Source organism: Chrysochloris asiatica, unplaced genomic scaffold, assembly GCF_000296735.1.
Source record: "Chrysochloris asiatica unplaced genomic scaffold, ChrAsi1.0 scaffold00405, whole genome shotgun sequence".
Taxonomy (NCBI): Eukaryota; Metazoa; Chordata; class Mammalia; order Afrosoricida; family Chrysochloridae; genus Chrysochloris; species Chrysochloris asiatica.
The window spans coordinates 151,510-164,692 of NW_006408923.1; the positions used below are offsets into that span (position 1 = coordinate 151,510).

General features: G+C 34.9%; 1 protein-coding gene across 1 annotated transcript in view; it reads right to left on the reverse strand.

The window, feature by feature from the left end:
- The window catches only part of LOC102833507 (CMP-N-acetylneuraminate-poly-alpha-2,8-sialyltransferase-like), a 241,320-nt gene that overhangs the window by 87,256 nt on the left and 140,881 nt on the right, over positions 1-13,183 (reverse strand). The window contains exon 4 of the mRNA XM_006876694.1: positions 9,072-9,365. Coding sequence (XP_006876756.1) covers positions 9,072-9,365 — 294 coding nt within the window. The remainder of the gene's footprint in view (positions 1-9,071; positions 9,366-13,183) is intronic.

Consider the following 13,183-nt stretch of genomic DNA (forward strand, 5'->3'; position numbering starts at 1 on the left):
AGTCGGAACTGACTCCACGGCACATAACCACCACCAATACCCCTTATGACGAAAATACTGAAAAAAAGGAAACTTAGGTCAATCTGAGAGAAATGGTGAATGTGGAGGCTTTATGACCAAGGGGAATTCAGCTTTAAATGAAAATTGAAGGATTAGATGTGATCCTAGTGTAGAAGATATTAAAAGGGATGTTTAGAAGATAAACTATCATATATCACTTTCCCAGAGGTGCTTTGAGGCTTCTAATTTCTTTAAAAATTTGTAGATATCTTGTAAAGTCTTTTAGTTTCAATTAGAGATAACCATGAATTGGAAAGCAAGTTAGCCTTATTGGTAGTTTGTTGTTGTGTTGTTAAGTGCTGTTGAATCAGTTCTGACTCAAAGCGATCCTGTATATGGTTTCTAAAGCTGTAAATCTTTATGGGAGCAGAAAGCCTCATCTTTCTCCCACGGAACAGCTGGTAGTTTTGAACTGCCAGCAGTTATTTTCACAGGGTCTGGTTTGAGACATTCAATGTAAAAATATGCATTTGCATTTTCACATTCCACAGCAGAATCTGAGTAATCCAGAGTAATCAGATCAAGATCTCAGGAAATACTGAAATGCTAGAGCCGGAGAATAGAAGTCCACAAGTAAAGAAATAAATAGTCCATCATGAAAATTTCATAAGATTTAAAAATATCTACTGTGCAGTACCTAGTTAGTCAGAAGCATTAAACTAAGACACATGTAAAATGAAATTGTGTAGTTGCATGGCACATTGGTCAAGATAGAAACTATATGGAAATGGTTTTTGGCATATGACTACTAAATTTAAAACAAACAGGTCATTTTCAGAAAACTGCTAAAGTGAATGCTTCCATTTTAAAAGTTGTTTTTTTAATATTGCTTATCTTCATGTGACTTTGAGTTGATATGTTATTCCAAGACGATCAATTTTAAAGACTACAATGAACTCAATTTCCTGAGTTCTACTGATAGATTATTCCAGTCTATAATTTTACTGTGGGTTCTATTAGAACCTGGCAAGATTCAAATTATGCTGAAAACACATGAAAGTTACATGACGTTATTACGCAGAAGAGCACACTAATTTCATATAGTCTTTTACCCTTACTCTTTTTTAACATGGACAGATTTTCAAGTCAGAAAGATGAGTGCAGTATACTGAAATCTGAGAAGTAATATTTTTATGTTAGTATCAAAACTGACAACCTATTGATGCTGGAAGATGTGTGAGTATACCATCTATGTATTTATTAAGTACCACATAAAAAGTTAGCTATTCTGACAAACTACTATGTGTTGTTTTTTTAACAGCAAATTATGCCTGATCAACTGGAAATCTTGTAATTGAGTAACAGTTATTGAGAAGGTTATCTACATGTGTCAACCAATTTGATATCTGAAAGGTTTGTTTTCCCTTCGATGACATTTATATCCAGAGCTAGAAAATATGGTTTAATCATTATAGTGTCAAGTAAGTGCACAGCTAGTTTAAGGGGTGTATGCCAAAAGTAAGCATCAATAATCTAGAAAACCCCTGAAAAATGTGGGAGGCAATATTAATTGATATTCTATTGTTCAAGACACTTTTATTTAATGTCAAAAAGAAATAAAACAAAGATGCTAATTATGCAATATGAAATTTATTAGAACATTTTCTCATGTTGTGAATGAAAGCAAATAATTCAAGTTATTAATCAGCTAAAGTGATCATGTAAAACCATATCTACCTTCCCAATACAAGATGAAACTTGTTGTTGTTAAGTGCTATCAAGTTGATTCTGACCCACAGAGACGTTGGATAGGATTTCTGAGGAGCAGCTGGTAAGCTTGAACTGCCAACCTTACAGTTCAAATGGCTTTGCAGTCTGGCACATTAACCCACAGCACCACACCAGGACTCCACAAATTACTAAGGATAAATTCAGGACAGCATTTAAAACCAACAACATAAAGATCAAATGGAGGATTTTTGCAACAAAGTAAATATGGCTCAATTTCTGAAAATCCCAGGTGATTACAAGTTGAATATTAATCAACATGTGGCATTGTGGGTTAATGTGCTAGATTGACAGGTTGGTTTGAACCACCAGGTCAGCAATTCAAGCTCACCAGCTGCTCCTGGGAAATCTTATTCAGGGACACTATGAGTCAGAGCCAATTTGATGGCACTTAACAACAACAAAATGAAGAAAAACTCTATCAGCATGATGTCTGACATGCAAAATATCTAATAAAACAATGTACATATTATACAATTTATAGTTTAAATAAATTGTATAAAACATACAAAATAAGTTTATATATTATACACATGCAAATGTATTATATGTATATTAGTGTGATAGATTATAACATAACGGTTATGAATCGGACTGCTAACCTCAAGGTCGGCAGTTCAAAACTACCAGCAGTTCTGTGAGAGAAAGATGAGGCTTTCTGCTTTCATAAATATTTACAGCCTCAGAAACTCTCTGCAGGGTCATTATGAGTTGGAACCGACTCCATGGTACTTAACAACAACAACAACATATTTTTATTACTTTCTAAGTATATATACTCATAATATATAGGGACTCTAGTGGCACAGGGGTACTTAGCCACTAATAACAGCACCACATATTAATATACATAATAATAATGTTGTTGTTGTTAAGTGCCATCAAATAGGTTCTGACTCATAGAGACCCTGTATAGGGTTTCTGAGGAGTGGCTGGTGACTTTTAATCACTAACCTTGCATCTCAAGCCAACCTTGTGGTCCAGTGCTTATCCAACAGTGTCACTTTATATATAATAGTATGTTGTTGTTGTTGTTGTTGTTGTTAAGTCCAGTTGATTCAGTTCTGACTCATAACGACCTTGTATCAGGTTTCCAAGGAGTGGCTGGGGGGTTTGAAATCCCAACCTTGAAGCTTAAAATGACCTAGCAGTCCAGTACATTATCCTGCAACTCCAAACCAGGACTTCACATAGCAATATATAGTACACTATATATAGAGTCTTAATATGGTACTGAAGGAGACCTGGTATAGTGCTGTAGGATAAAGCACTGGACCACAAGGTCAGTTTGAACCATAAGGTAAAAGAGAGAGGTTCAAATTCATCAGCCGCTCCTTGAAAACCCTATACAGGGTCACTATGAGTCCAACCAATTTTATGGTACTCAACAATAACAAACAACAGTATGGTACTGTAGGATGAGCACTAGACCGCTAACCACAAAGTCAGCCCACCAGCTGTTCCTTGGAACCCCCATATAGGGTCAGATTTGGAACTGTCTCCACAGACCTTAACAACAAGAACAACAACACATGAGATATTATTTATATAAGCACTGGAACACTAACCACAAGGTTGGTGGTTCAAATCCACCAGCTGATCTTTGGAAGCCCTATATAGGGTCTCTTATGATTTGGAAACAACTAGACAGCACATCACAACAACATATACTATTTATATGTTATCAGTAAAGTCTAGTTTCTGGGAAGGGCATCATGCTTGATCAAGTAGATGATTACAAGAAAAGAGAAAGATCCTCAGTGAGATAGATAGAAACAATAACTGCAACAATGAACACAGCAGTGATTTTGAGGATGGTGCATGACCTCACAATGTTTTAATCTATGGTACGTAGGGTCTGCTATGAGTTGGAACCAACTAGACGTGTGGTGCTTTAAGATGAGGGCTCAATTGCAAGGTCAGTTTCAACTGCAAGGTAGGCATTTAAAACCCAGTAGCTGCTCCTCAGAAACTATATACAGGGTTGTTATGAGTTTAAGCTGACTCCAAGGCACTTAACAACAATAGATAGCAATGAACAACAACAACAAATTTATATATTCTATGTATACAACACATGAACACTACTCAAGGAATAATTATTTCACATTTACAGAAAGAACAGTACACCAAGATTTTTTGAAAGTTTAAAAATTAAGTGAATCCAAAGAAATAGAAAATTAATAGCCTAAATGGTCTTATGCCATTGCATGTGTGTTTGTACATACATGAATGCATGTGTGTTTGTACATACATGAATGTATTTCTTTATTGTTAAAATTTAAAAAAATAAAATAAATTTGGAAGAGTATGAGTTAACTTGGAAAGTGCTGTGGTTCCAAAGATCAGTCTTTTTCTTCCACTGAAGATTTAAAGTCTTAGAAACCCTATGCGGGGTGCCTATGAGTTGGAGACAACTTGACAGCACTTAGCAATAAAAACAAGTGTGTTTACTCAGTTATGACCTTGAAGAATATGAAGAATATTTAAATTCTTACCAAAAATGACTTTAAAGCAGAGATATTTCAATAATTAGACACTAATGTCCAAAAACTAGAAGGGTTGTGGAATGACATCAAGAACATCATATAAGAAGAAAACAAAACGTCATTAAGAAGACAAAAAAGAAAGAAAAGAGCAAAATGGATGTTAGTAAAGACTCTGAAATTTGCTTTGCAGTGTACATATGTTAGAGCAAATGTAAGAAATTAGGAGGTAAAATTTGAACAGAAATTTTCAAATGGCAAGTTGAGAAGACAAAGTCAAATGTTATAATGAAATGTACAATGATATAGAGTTAGAAAACCAAAAAGGAAGAACTTGCTCAGCATTTCTCACTCTGAAAGAATAAAGGAAAAATTTTGCAATACTGAAGGATTCTTTGATCAGAATATTGAATGATGCAGACAGTATCAAAAGAAGATGGAAGTAATACACAGAGTCACCAAAATAAAAATAAATACTCAATGTTTAGTGATTTCAAGAAATAGCATGTGATCAAGAGCCATGGGTTCTGAAGGAAGTGATCTAATTTGTGCTGAAGACATTGACAAAGAGCAAGGTTCTGGGAATTGATGGAATACAAATTGAAATCTTTCAACAAACAAAAGCAGAATTGGAGGTAATCACTCATCTATACCAAGAAATTTGGAAGACAGCTACATGGCCAACTGATTGGAAGATAGCCATATCTGTGCCTATTCCAAAGAGAGGTGATCCAACAGATTGCAAAAATCATTGGGTAGTATCATAAATATCATATGCAAGTAAAATGTTGCTAAAGACAATTTAAAAATGATTGTAATAGTACATTGACAGGGAACTACAGAAATTCCAGCCAGATTCAGATGAGTAGTTGGAACAAGGGATATCATTGCTGACATCAGATGGATCTTGACTGTAAGCAGAGAATACCAGAAATGTGTTTACCTGTGCTTTATTAACTATGCAAAGGCATTCAACTGTGTAGATCATGACAAACTGTGGACAACATTGCAGAGAATGGGTATTCTGGAACACTGTCTTATGCTCATGAAGAAGCTGTACAAAAACCAAGAAGCAGTCATTTGGACAAAACAAGGGGGCAATGAATGGTTTAAAATCAAGAAAGTTTCCATGGTTGTATTCTTGCACTATAGTTATTCAATTTGTATGCTGAGCAAACAATCCATGGAGCTGTATTATAAGGAGAAGTATGTAGCATTAGGATTGGAAGAAGATTCATTAACAACCTGCAAAATGCAGATGATACTTGCTGAAAGTGAAGAAAACTTAAAATACTTACTGATAAAGATTAAAGACCATAGACTTCAGGATGGATTATTCCTCAAAGTAAAGAAAATAAAAATCTTCACCACTGGGCCAATAAATAACATCCTTATAAATGGAGAAAGGATTGAAGTTGTCAAAGACTAGATTTTGCTTGGATCCACCATCCACACTCATAGAAGCATCAGTCAAGAAATCAAATGATATATTGCACTGGGAAAATCTGCTTCACAAAACCTCTTTAAAGTGTTCAAGAGCAAAGACTACGGTACATATGACCCACACCATGGTATTTTCAATAATCGCATATGCCTGTGAAAGTTGGACAATGACTAAGGAAGATGATAAAAGAATTGATATATTTGAGTTAAGCTGTTGCAGAAGAATATTAAATGTATATGGACTATAAGAAGAAGAACAACAAAAAAATCTGTTAGAAGAACTACAACAAGAATGCTCCTTAGAAGCCAAGATGGAACAGTTTTTTATTTATTTCATAGCTCCCCAATTCTAAATCACTATAAATGTCCCAGGTTCTTCTCCTCTCTGTGGGAGAAAGATGAAGCTCTCTGCTCCCACAAAGAGTTAAAGTGTTGGAAACCCTGCATAGAGTCTCTATGAGTCACAACTGATTCATAGGAACTTAACAACAGTATACATTCTAAAAGTTACAAATCTGACTCTCATGGATGTAAACATTCATATCCAAGGTCAGAATAGGTGAGGATTTTGTTGATTTTCCTAGAAATAATACTCCTAAATCATTCTTAAAACTTTTATAAGTCAGTATTCTTAGTTTGTATCTGTGTGAAAGTTTTTTTTAAAGAGCATAACATTTTCTAAGAACCTCCCAAATATCTGTGAACTCCAAATTGAGAAATATCTCCAGAGGTCAGGAGTGATGTTCCAAGAATTCCAATTGAAAATTCTTAATTCTAAGTAAATTCATGGCCATAATGCAGTCAACACTTAACACTCTCATATTTCTTTGGTAGTCATCTGATTATCCTCACAGCTAGAAAAGATTTGTAGAATTTTCAAAATGTAAGAGTGTTGTTCTTTTTTATGTGTACCATGGAGTTGCAAATGTATAGTTTACAAGGAGTGACTGGTGAGTTTGAACCACTGACTTTTCAGTTAGTAGTCCAGGGTTTATCCTACAGTGTAGCAACAGCACTCCCCTGTAAACTCTATGGGGAAGTTCTACTCTGTTTTACAGTGTCACTATGAATCATAATCATCTCAATGGAACCCAATAACAACAGTAATGAGATTATAATTTGTGTTCAGATTAACACAATCTAAGAAATTTTTTAGCGATTTAAACGTGTTGGTGTTAAGTGCTGTCAAATCAGTTCTGGTTCATATCAACTCTGTACAGGGTTTCCAAGGAGCAGCTGGTGAGATTTGAACCACTGACCTTGCAGTTCAAACAGACCTTGCAGGCCAATGCTTATCACACAGCACCACCCTAGGACTTTGAAGCTTAAATTGTTGTTGCTGTTGTTACATGTCATTGAGTCAGTACCAAATCATAGCAACCCTATGCACAACAGAACAGAACACTGTCCCATCCTGGGCCAACCTCACAATTCTGAGTGCTTTCCAACCTGAGGGGCTCATTTTCCAGCACTATATCTGACAGTGTTTGTCTGCTATTCATAAGGTTTTCAGTGAAAAGCTTTTCACTGAACATAAGGTTTCAGAGAAAACCTTATGTTTCTCTGCTATTCATAAGGTTTTCAGTGAAAACCTTATGAATAGGAAATAGTTCGTCACTCCTTCTTCCTAGTCTGTCTTGTTTGGAAACTCATCTGAAACCTGTCCACCATGGGTGACCGTATTTAAAATACCAGCAGGGATAGCTTTCAGAATGACAGCAACTCACAAACCACCACAGTATGACAAACTGACAAACGAGTGTTAGAGGCTTAAATTAGGATACGATAAATTTTTAAAAGAAAGTATCTCAATAAAAATTTTAAAAATTCAAAACCACTTTACCCCACAATTACTGTTGTTATTGTTATGTGCCGTCGAGTCGGTTCCGACCCATAGCGACCCGTACAGGGTTTCTGAGGCTGTAAATCTTTACAGGAGCAGAAAGCCTTGTCTTTCTCCAGTAGTTTCGAACTGCTGACCTTGCGGTTCGCAGCCCAATTCGTAACCACTATGCTACCAGAGCAAAGCAAACCCTTTTTAATTCTGAGCTTTAAGAACCTCTCTCTTCTAGATTCATTACTATTACTCAGTGCCCTTTCCATGTGTACTCCTTCTACATGTCATCATTATCATCTTATGAACTAATTGATTAATCAAAGATTCAAGGTGCTCTTCTGGTCTACAACACTTCTTCCCAATGTGGAGCCTGTACAATTACAAAATTTACTCTCCCAGTTACATTTATCCATGCTTTATACAGGATAAAATAGAATATCTTAGTAGCTAGACTTGATGATATTCTTTATTATTCCACAATCTACCATGTATTTAACAATTTATTTGCCTCAGTTTTCTCTTATGATGCAGTAACAATTTCCTCTGTTTCACTTTTAACTCTCTTTCTCCTACCCAACCCCCTACCCCCATACCAACTCACATCCCATATAATTGATACTCTGTTGTGAAAGTTCAGTTCAAAGATTATGTACACTCTTAAAGCTTTCTTGGAAAACCTAAGAAATAAATTATTCACTCCTTTATGATTTGTTTTTATCATAAGCTAGTTAAACATACTTCTGTTCACCATAATGCTTAGGTATTTGTGAAGGTTGTGGTCAGCTCCTCATTTTTTGCATCTACAGCATCTGGTACTAAGTGATAGTAGTGGAGGTTGTGTGCCACCATAGGAGTTCAATAAATATATATAATTGCTTATCTATGAATTACATATAATATACACTTTTATTAATATAAGATTAACTTTAGACCTTTGGTCATTTTCTATTTTTAAGCAGAAGTGTTCTTTTTTTAAAGTATTTCTTTTGAGCTCATGTTAATAAAAGGGAAATGTTGACTAAATTCATAAAAACAGCATCTGTGACTTTGGGGGAAGCATTAAGGCGTATTATCTCAGCCAGCCTTCTCTCTCACAAGTAGGCCTCTTGACTACAGATGGGGTTTAATTGCTTCTTAAATACATCTAACATTTATGCTTCTACAATATTGCCCACTAGTCATTTAGCACTATTGTGGTTGCTTCCTTACTAAACTCATAATTTTTACTATATTTTCTTATTCACATTCTAAAGTATCAGCACAGAAACACATAAAAATCAATTGTTAATTCATAAAAGACATAAGTAAGTGCTAAATTCAGCAATTGACTTTGCCAAGAATGAGATGAGTAGAATAAATAAGGTATATACTGAAATAAAGTATATGAATACAGTACCCATTAAAGAATTACAGAAACATCCATGTTGAGACTTTCTGAACTCCTCCCTGTCTAGGGAAAATATTTAGTTATGTGTTCCATTGTGTCAAGGACAGACATGCCCTTTCCAGACACTTACCCTCTGACAGCATGAATAAGTCTCAATGATGGATAGGCAGTTCGCACTTTCAGTTTATTCTTAAGGATTAATGTATTAACCCACTCCACATGCTTCTCTCCTCCTTTGACCATGAAAGCAGGGATCCAAAGAACACTGTCATTCAACATGGAGAGTCTATGAACAAATTTTTCTCTGTCACTCTCATTTCGAAAGCCTCCAAATGCTCTTTGTACAACTGATGGATTCATGGTAATAAAATCAGATTTTGTTCCCACGTCTGTAGCAAACTCCACCACAGGGGCTAAATTACACCTAAAGAGGGAAAAAATTAAAAATAAATATGAGACATTTACTCATAAAATGGTCTACATGAAAAGAAGAATGGGAAACAAACATGTGAGACACTTCACAAAAGGTTTGGTGGTAGGAGACAGGGGAGAAAATTTACTAAATAAAATTACATTTTCAATTGTTGTTAAGTGCTGTCGAGTTGTTTTCAACTCATAGCAATCCTTTATAGGATTTCTAAGGGGCATATGATGAGTTTGAATTGCTGACCTTGTGGTTCAAACAGCCCAGTACTTATCACACAGCACCACATGAGGTATCCACATACTCAGAAACACTGATTTCCATAGGATGTGAACCCCTAGTATAAGATTCAGAGTGTCCCTTATATCAATTCCACCTGTTATCTAAGAACACCTTCTGCTTCATAACTCGTGACAGGAATTCCTAACAGGCAAATTCGTGATGGTAAATTCACAAAGGCTCTGTTGCTATACAATAAGCAATCTAAACAGTATGCTACTCTATATGTAAGTAACATTCATTGGACCTGAATTTCCATTCTGTACCTCTTGTCAAGCTTACGTCATTTGAACAACTTTATACAGTAAGTAAATGAAGGTAAGTTTCCTGTACCCTTAACGGGAAAAGAACAATTACTTTTGACATTTTCACAAACATCTTTGCAATGTCTTTCTATAGAAGTGCAAAGTCAGAAAAATGGCAATATCACATTTAATATGTATTTTTTTAGGGTTGAAGCAATGCATATCTCCTTTATGTTTCTTTACAGACAGTGCCTGATTTCTCTATTAGGTCACATGCTCACTCTGGGGAAGTAGGGGAATTTGTGTGCCCTGTAACTATGAGCCTCTCAGTGTGAGAAAGACATGACAGGCCGCTTCTTAAAGATTACAGCCTTGGAACCCTGTAGAGCAGTTCTGCTCTATTCTATAAGGTCACAATGAGTCAACATTGACTCAAAGTCAATAGGTTCTCCACTGGAGCTCAAATACTTCACCAATGCCTGAACCTGTTTTTCTTTTCATAACCATTACAAGAAAGCAAGCTTTGGAAAGCACCCTGAATTTTAAAAAATTTCATCTTCACTCAACCAATCTTTGATTTTTGTCACAAATCTTTTTGGATATTTTATTTTAAAACAAGTTTTATTTTTAAAAATAATCTTTATCTTTCTAAAAAGACAAGTTTTAGTTAGCTGACAGGTAAAACATTAGATTTTTAAAAAACAAGAGATACCTGAGTTGGAAAAATATCATTTGAATGTGTTCAATCTATGCTCCTTAGAAATTAAACACATACATACGCTACTGAGTACAGGGTTTTCTGTTTGTTTCCTTTTCAGATTTTTAAGAGAAAGGAAAAGAAAAAGATTTCCTGCTTTGCAGTTTTACAGATTTGGTTGCATTACGAAACTTTCTCACATTTTTCTTCCTTGTATATTTCAGATCATTCATTAAATTGTCAAACATGTTAAATTTTAATTAAAGAGTAAAGTGTGTGATGTGCTATGAAAAATACTGGCTTGTATATATCCTTTCTTATCTCTCTTAATTAACATACCTTATTACTTTCCAAATTTCTGATTGCATTTAGCAACTAAGAGAAATATCTTTCAGCTCATAAAATTAAACAAATTATGTTTAAAGTAAATTAAATAAAAACAAACAAAAATTAACACATTATTTAGAAATAATCACTCCTCTTTTATATATCTTTAATTACATCTACTAAATAGGTGTAAATAATGATCCATGCCACTATTTGAAATTAGATATTATTCATTTCTGTCACTTGGAATCCTTAGAAGAAGGATTGGTAATTGTTAAATCCTAAAATATACTCTGAAAGCTTAACAAGTAGTCTAAAATCCTAGCCCATCTGAAGATAAGATGAATTTGGGTATTATAGAGTAAGGTATATTCTGAACATCATTATCACAGATCTGTTTCCTTTCTTAGGGCAAAAATAGAGAACACGCATTAATTTTACAGTCAACATGTTCCTGTCAGGAAAGATGGTTTCAGACATATCCCTCTGCTGTAAGAATTCCTCAACATTTTCTTTTAGAGGGTTTCCACTGTAGAAAAACAATATCTATACTTCATTTTCTTTAAAATTCCAGAAATAGTCAACATCAAGACTATTAAAGAGAATGAACATTATTATTCTACTAAAATATCTGTGTAAGAACAAAGTCAATTACTTTGTGCTTTTCATGGTCTTCTTACAATAGCCCCACCCATGATATTTACCATCAATCACTGTTTTAGGATTGACTCAACCTGTTTTTGAAACATTGTCTAGCCATAAGTCTTAAGGGCTAATAATATACCCATCAATTAAGGTTGGATGTTGAAAGATAAATACTTTCCCTTTTGTAAGCAAAAATAAACTAATAAAATAAGACTGGTTCTGGAATATGGAGTTGATCTAGGGGAAAAGCCAACATATTTGAGTCAATTAAAGAAATTTAAGTGAGAGTGGCTCTAACGAAGAGAGGAACAAGAAATCAAAGCTTAATCAATTCGTATGAGCTTTAATGTAGTTTTATGTCCTGAGTATAACATAACTAGACATTTTGAGGGATGGTAACTGAGGTACTAAAATATCATGGCAGAAAGACACACCATAAATATAATCGATGCCAGAGTTCAGTTTGTTCATTTTTGTAGGACTACTTTTCCTATACCTACTTGTCACTGGAAAGGACCAACATTGTGTTCACATGTGACCAGAGTATTAAATACTCTGTGTTTGAGTCAGATATTTAGTTATATATTTAGCTGAATGCAACATAATTAGAGCAAGCAATAAAAAAGAAAAATAATCAACCAGCTGTGTTTTACTCTCACTAATTGATTATTGTGAAATTTAGCATTATTAACAAAAGTATTGCTGACTGAGCAAGATGATGAATGGATTTTCAGGCACATAATTTTCATCTTTCTCTTGTTAAATATTAGGGGCTCTGGTAGCATAGTGGTTACGAATCGGGCTGCGAACCTTAAGGTCAGCGGTTCGAAGCTACCAGCCGCTCCAAGGGAGAAAGATGAGGCTTTCTACTCCAGTAAAGACTTACACCCTCGGAAACCCTGTACAGGGTAGCTATGGGTCGGAACCGACTCAACAGCACTTAACAACAACAACAACAATAGTATTCTAAGTAAACAGAATGTGTCCCAAACATTTATTAGCAAAATATTGTTATACATTCTATTTTAAAACTTATAAAAGAGAAAAGCAGCCAATTTTTAAATGTTGGACTTTTCTGAATCAAAACTATTGAATGCATAAGAATATTTTATTTATTCGAGCCCCATTATCTTCTACTAAATTAATTTTTATAATTTTCTTTTTGACATGGCAAAAACATGAAAGCATATACACAGAAAAGAGTAATGGCTAACTCCCTGTTGTTAGATGCTATCAAGTTTGTTCTGACTCATCAGTTCTCAGTTTATTTTAGATTATTGATTAAACACCTGCAGGAATGAAGATAGTTCAGCTTTACTAATGTTTGAATTCTATCCTAATCTCACACTAGATGTGATTGCCTCTCAACATTTCTTATATGCAGAATTTAAAGTGTTGTTATTAGGTGCCTTCGAATCGGCATGTATGCATAGTTACTTTATGAACAACAGAATGAAACACTGTACAATCCTGCCCAAACCTCATGATCTTTGCTATGTTTGACCCCATTAGTGCTGCCATTGAGCCAACCCATCTCTGTTGTTGTTGTTAAGTGCCATCGAGTCGGGTCCGACCCATAGCGACCCTGTACAGGGTTTCCGAGGGTGTAAATCTTTACGGGAGTA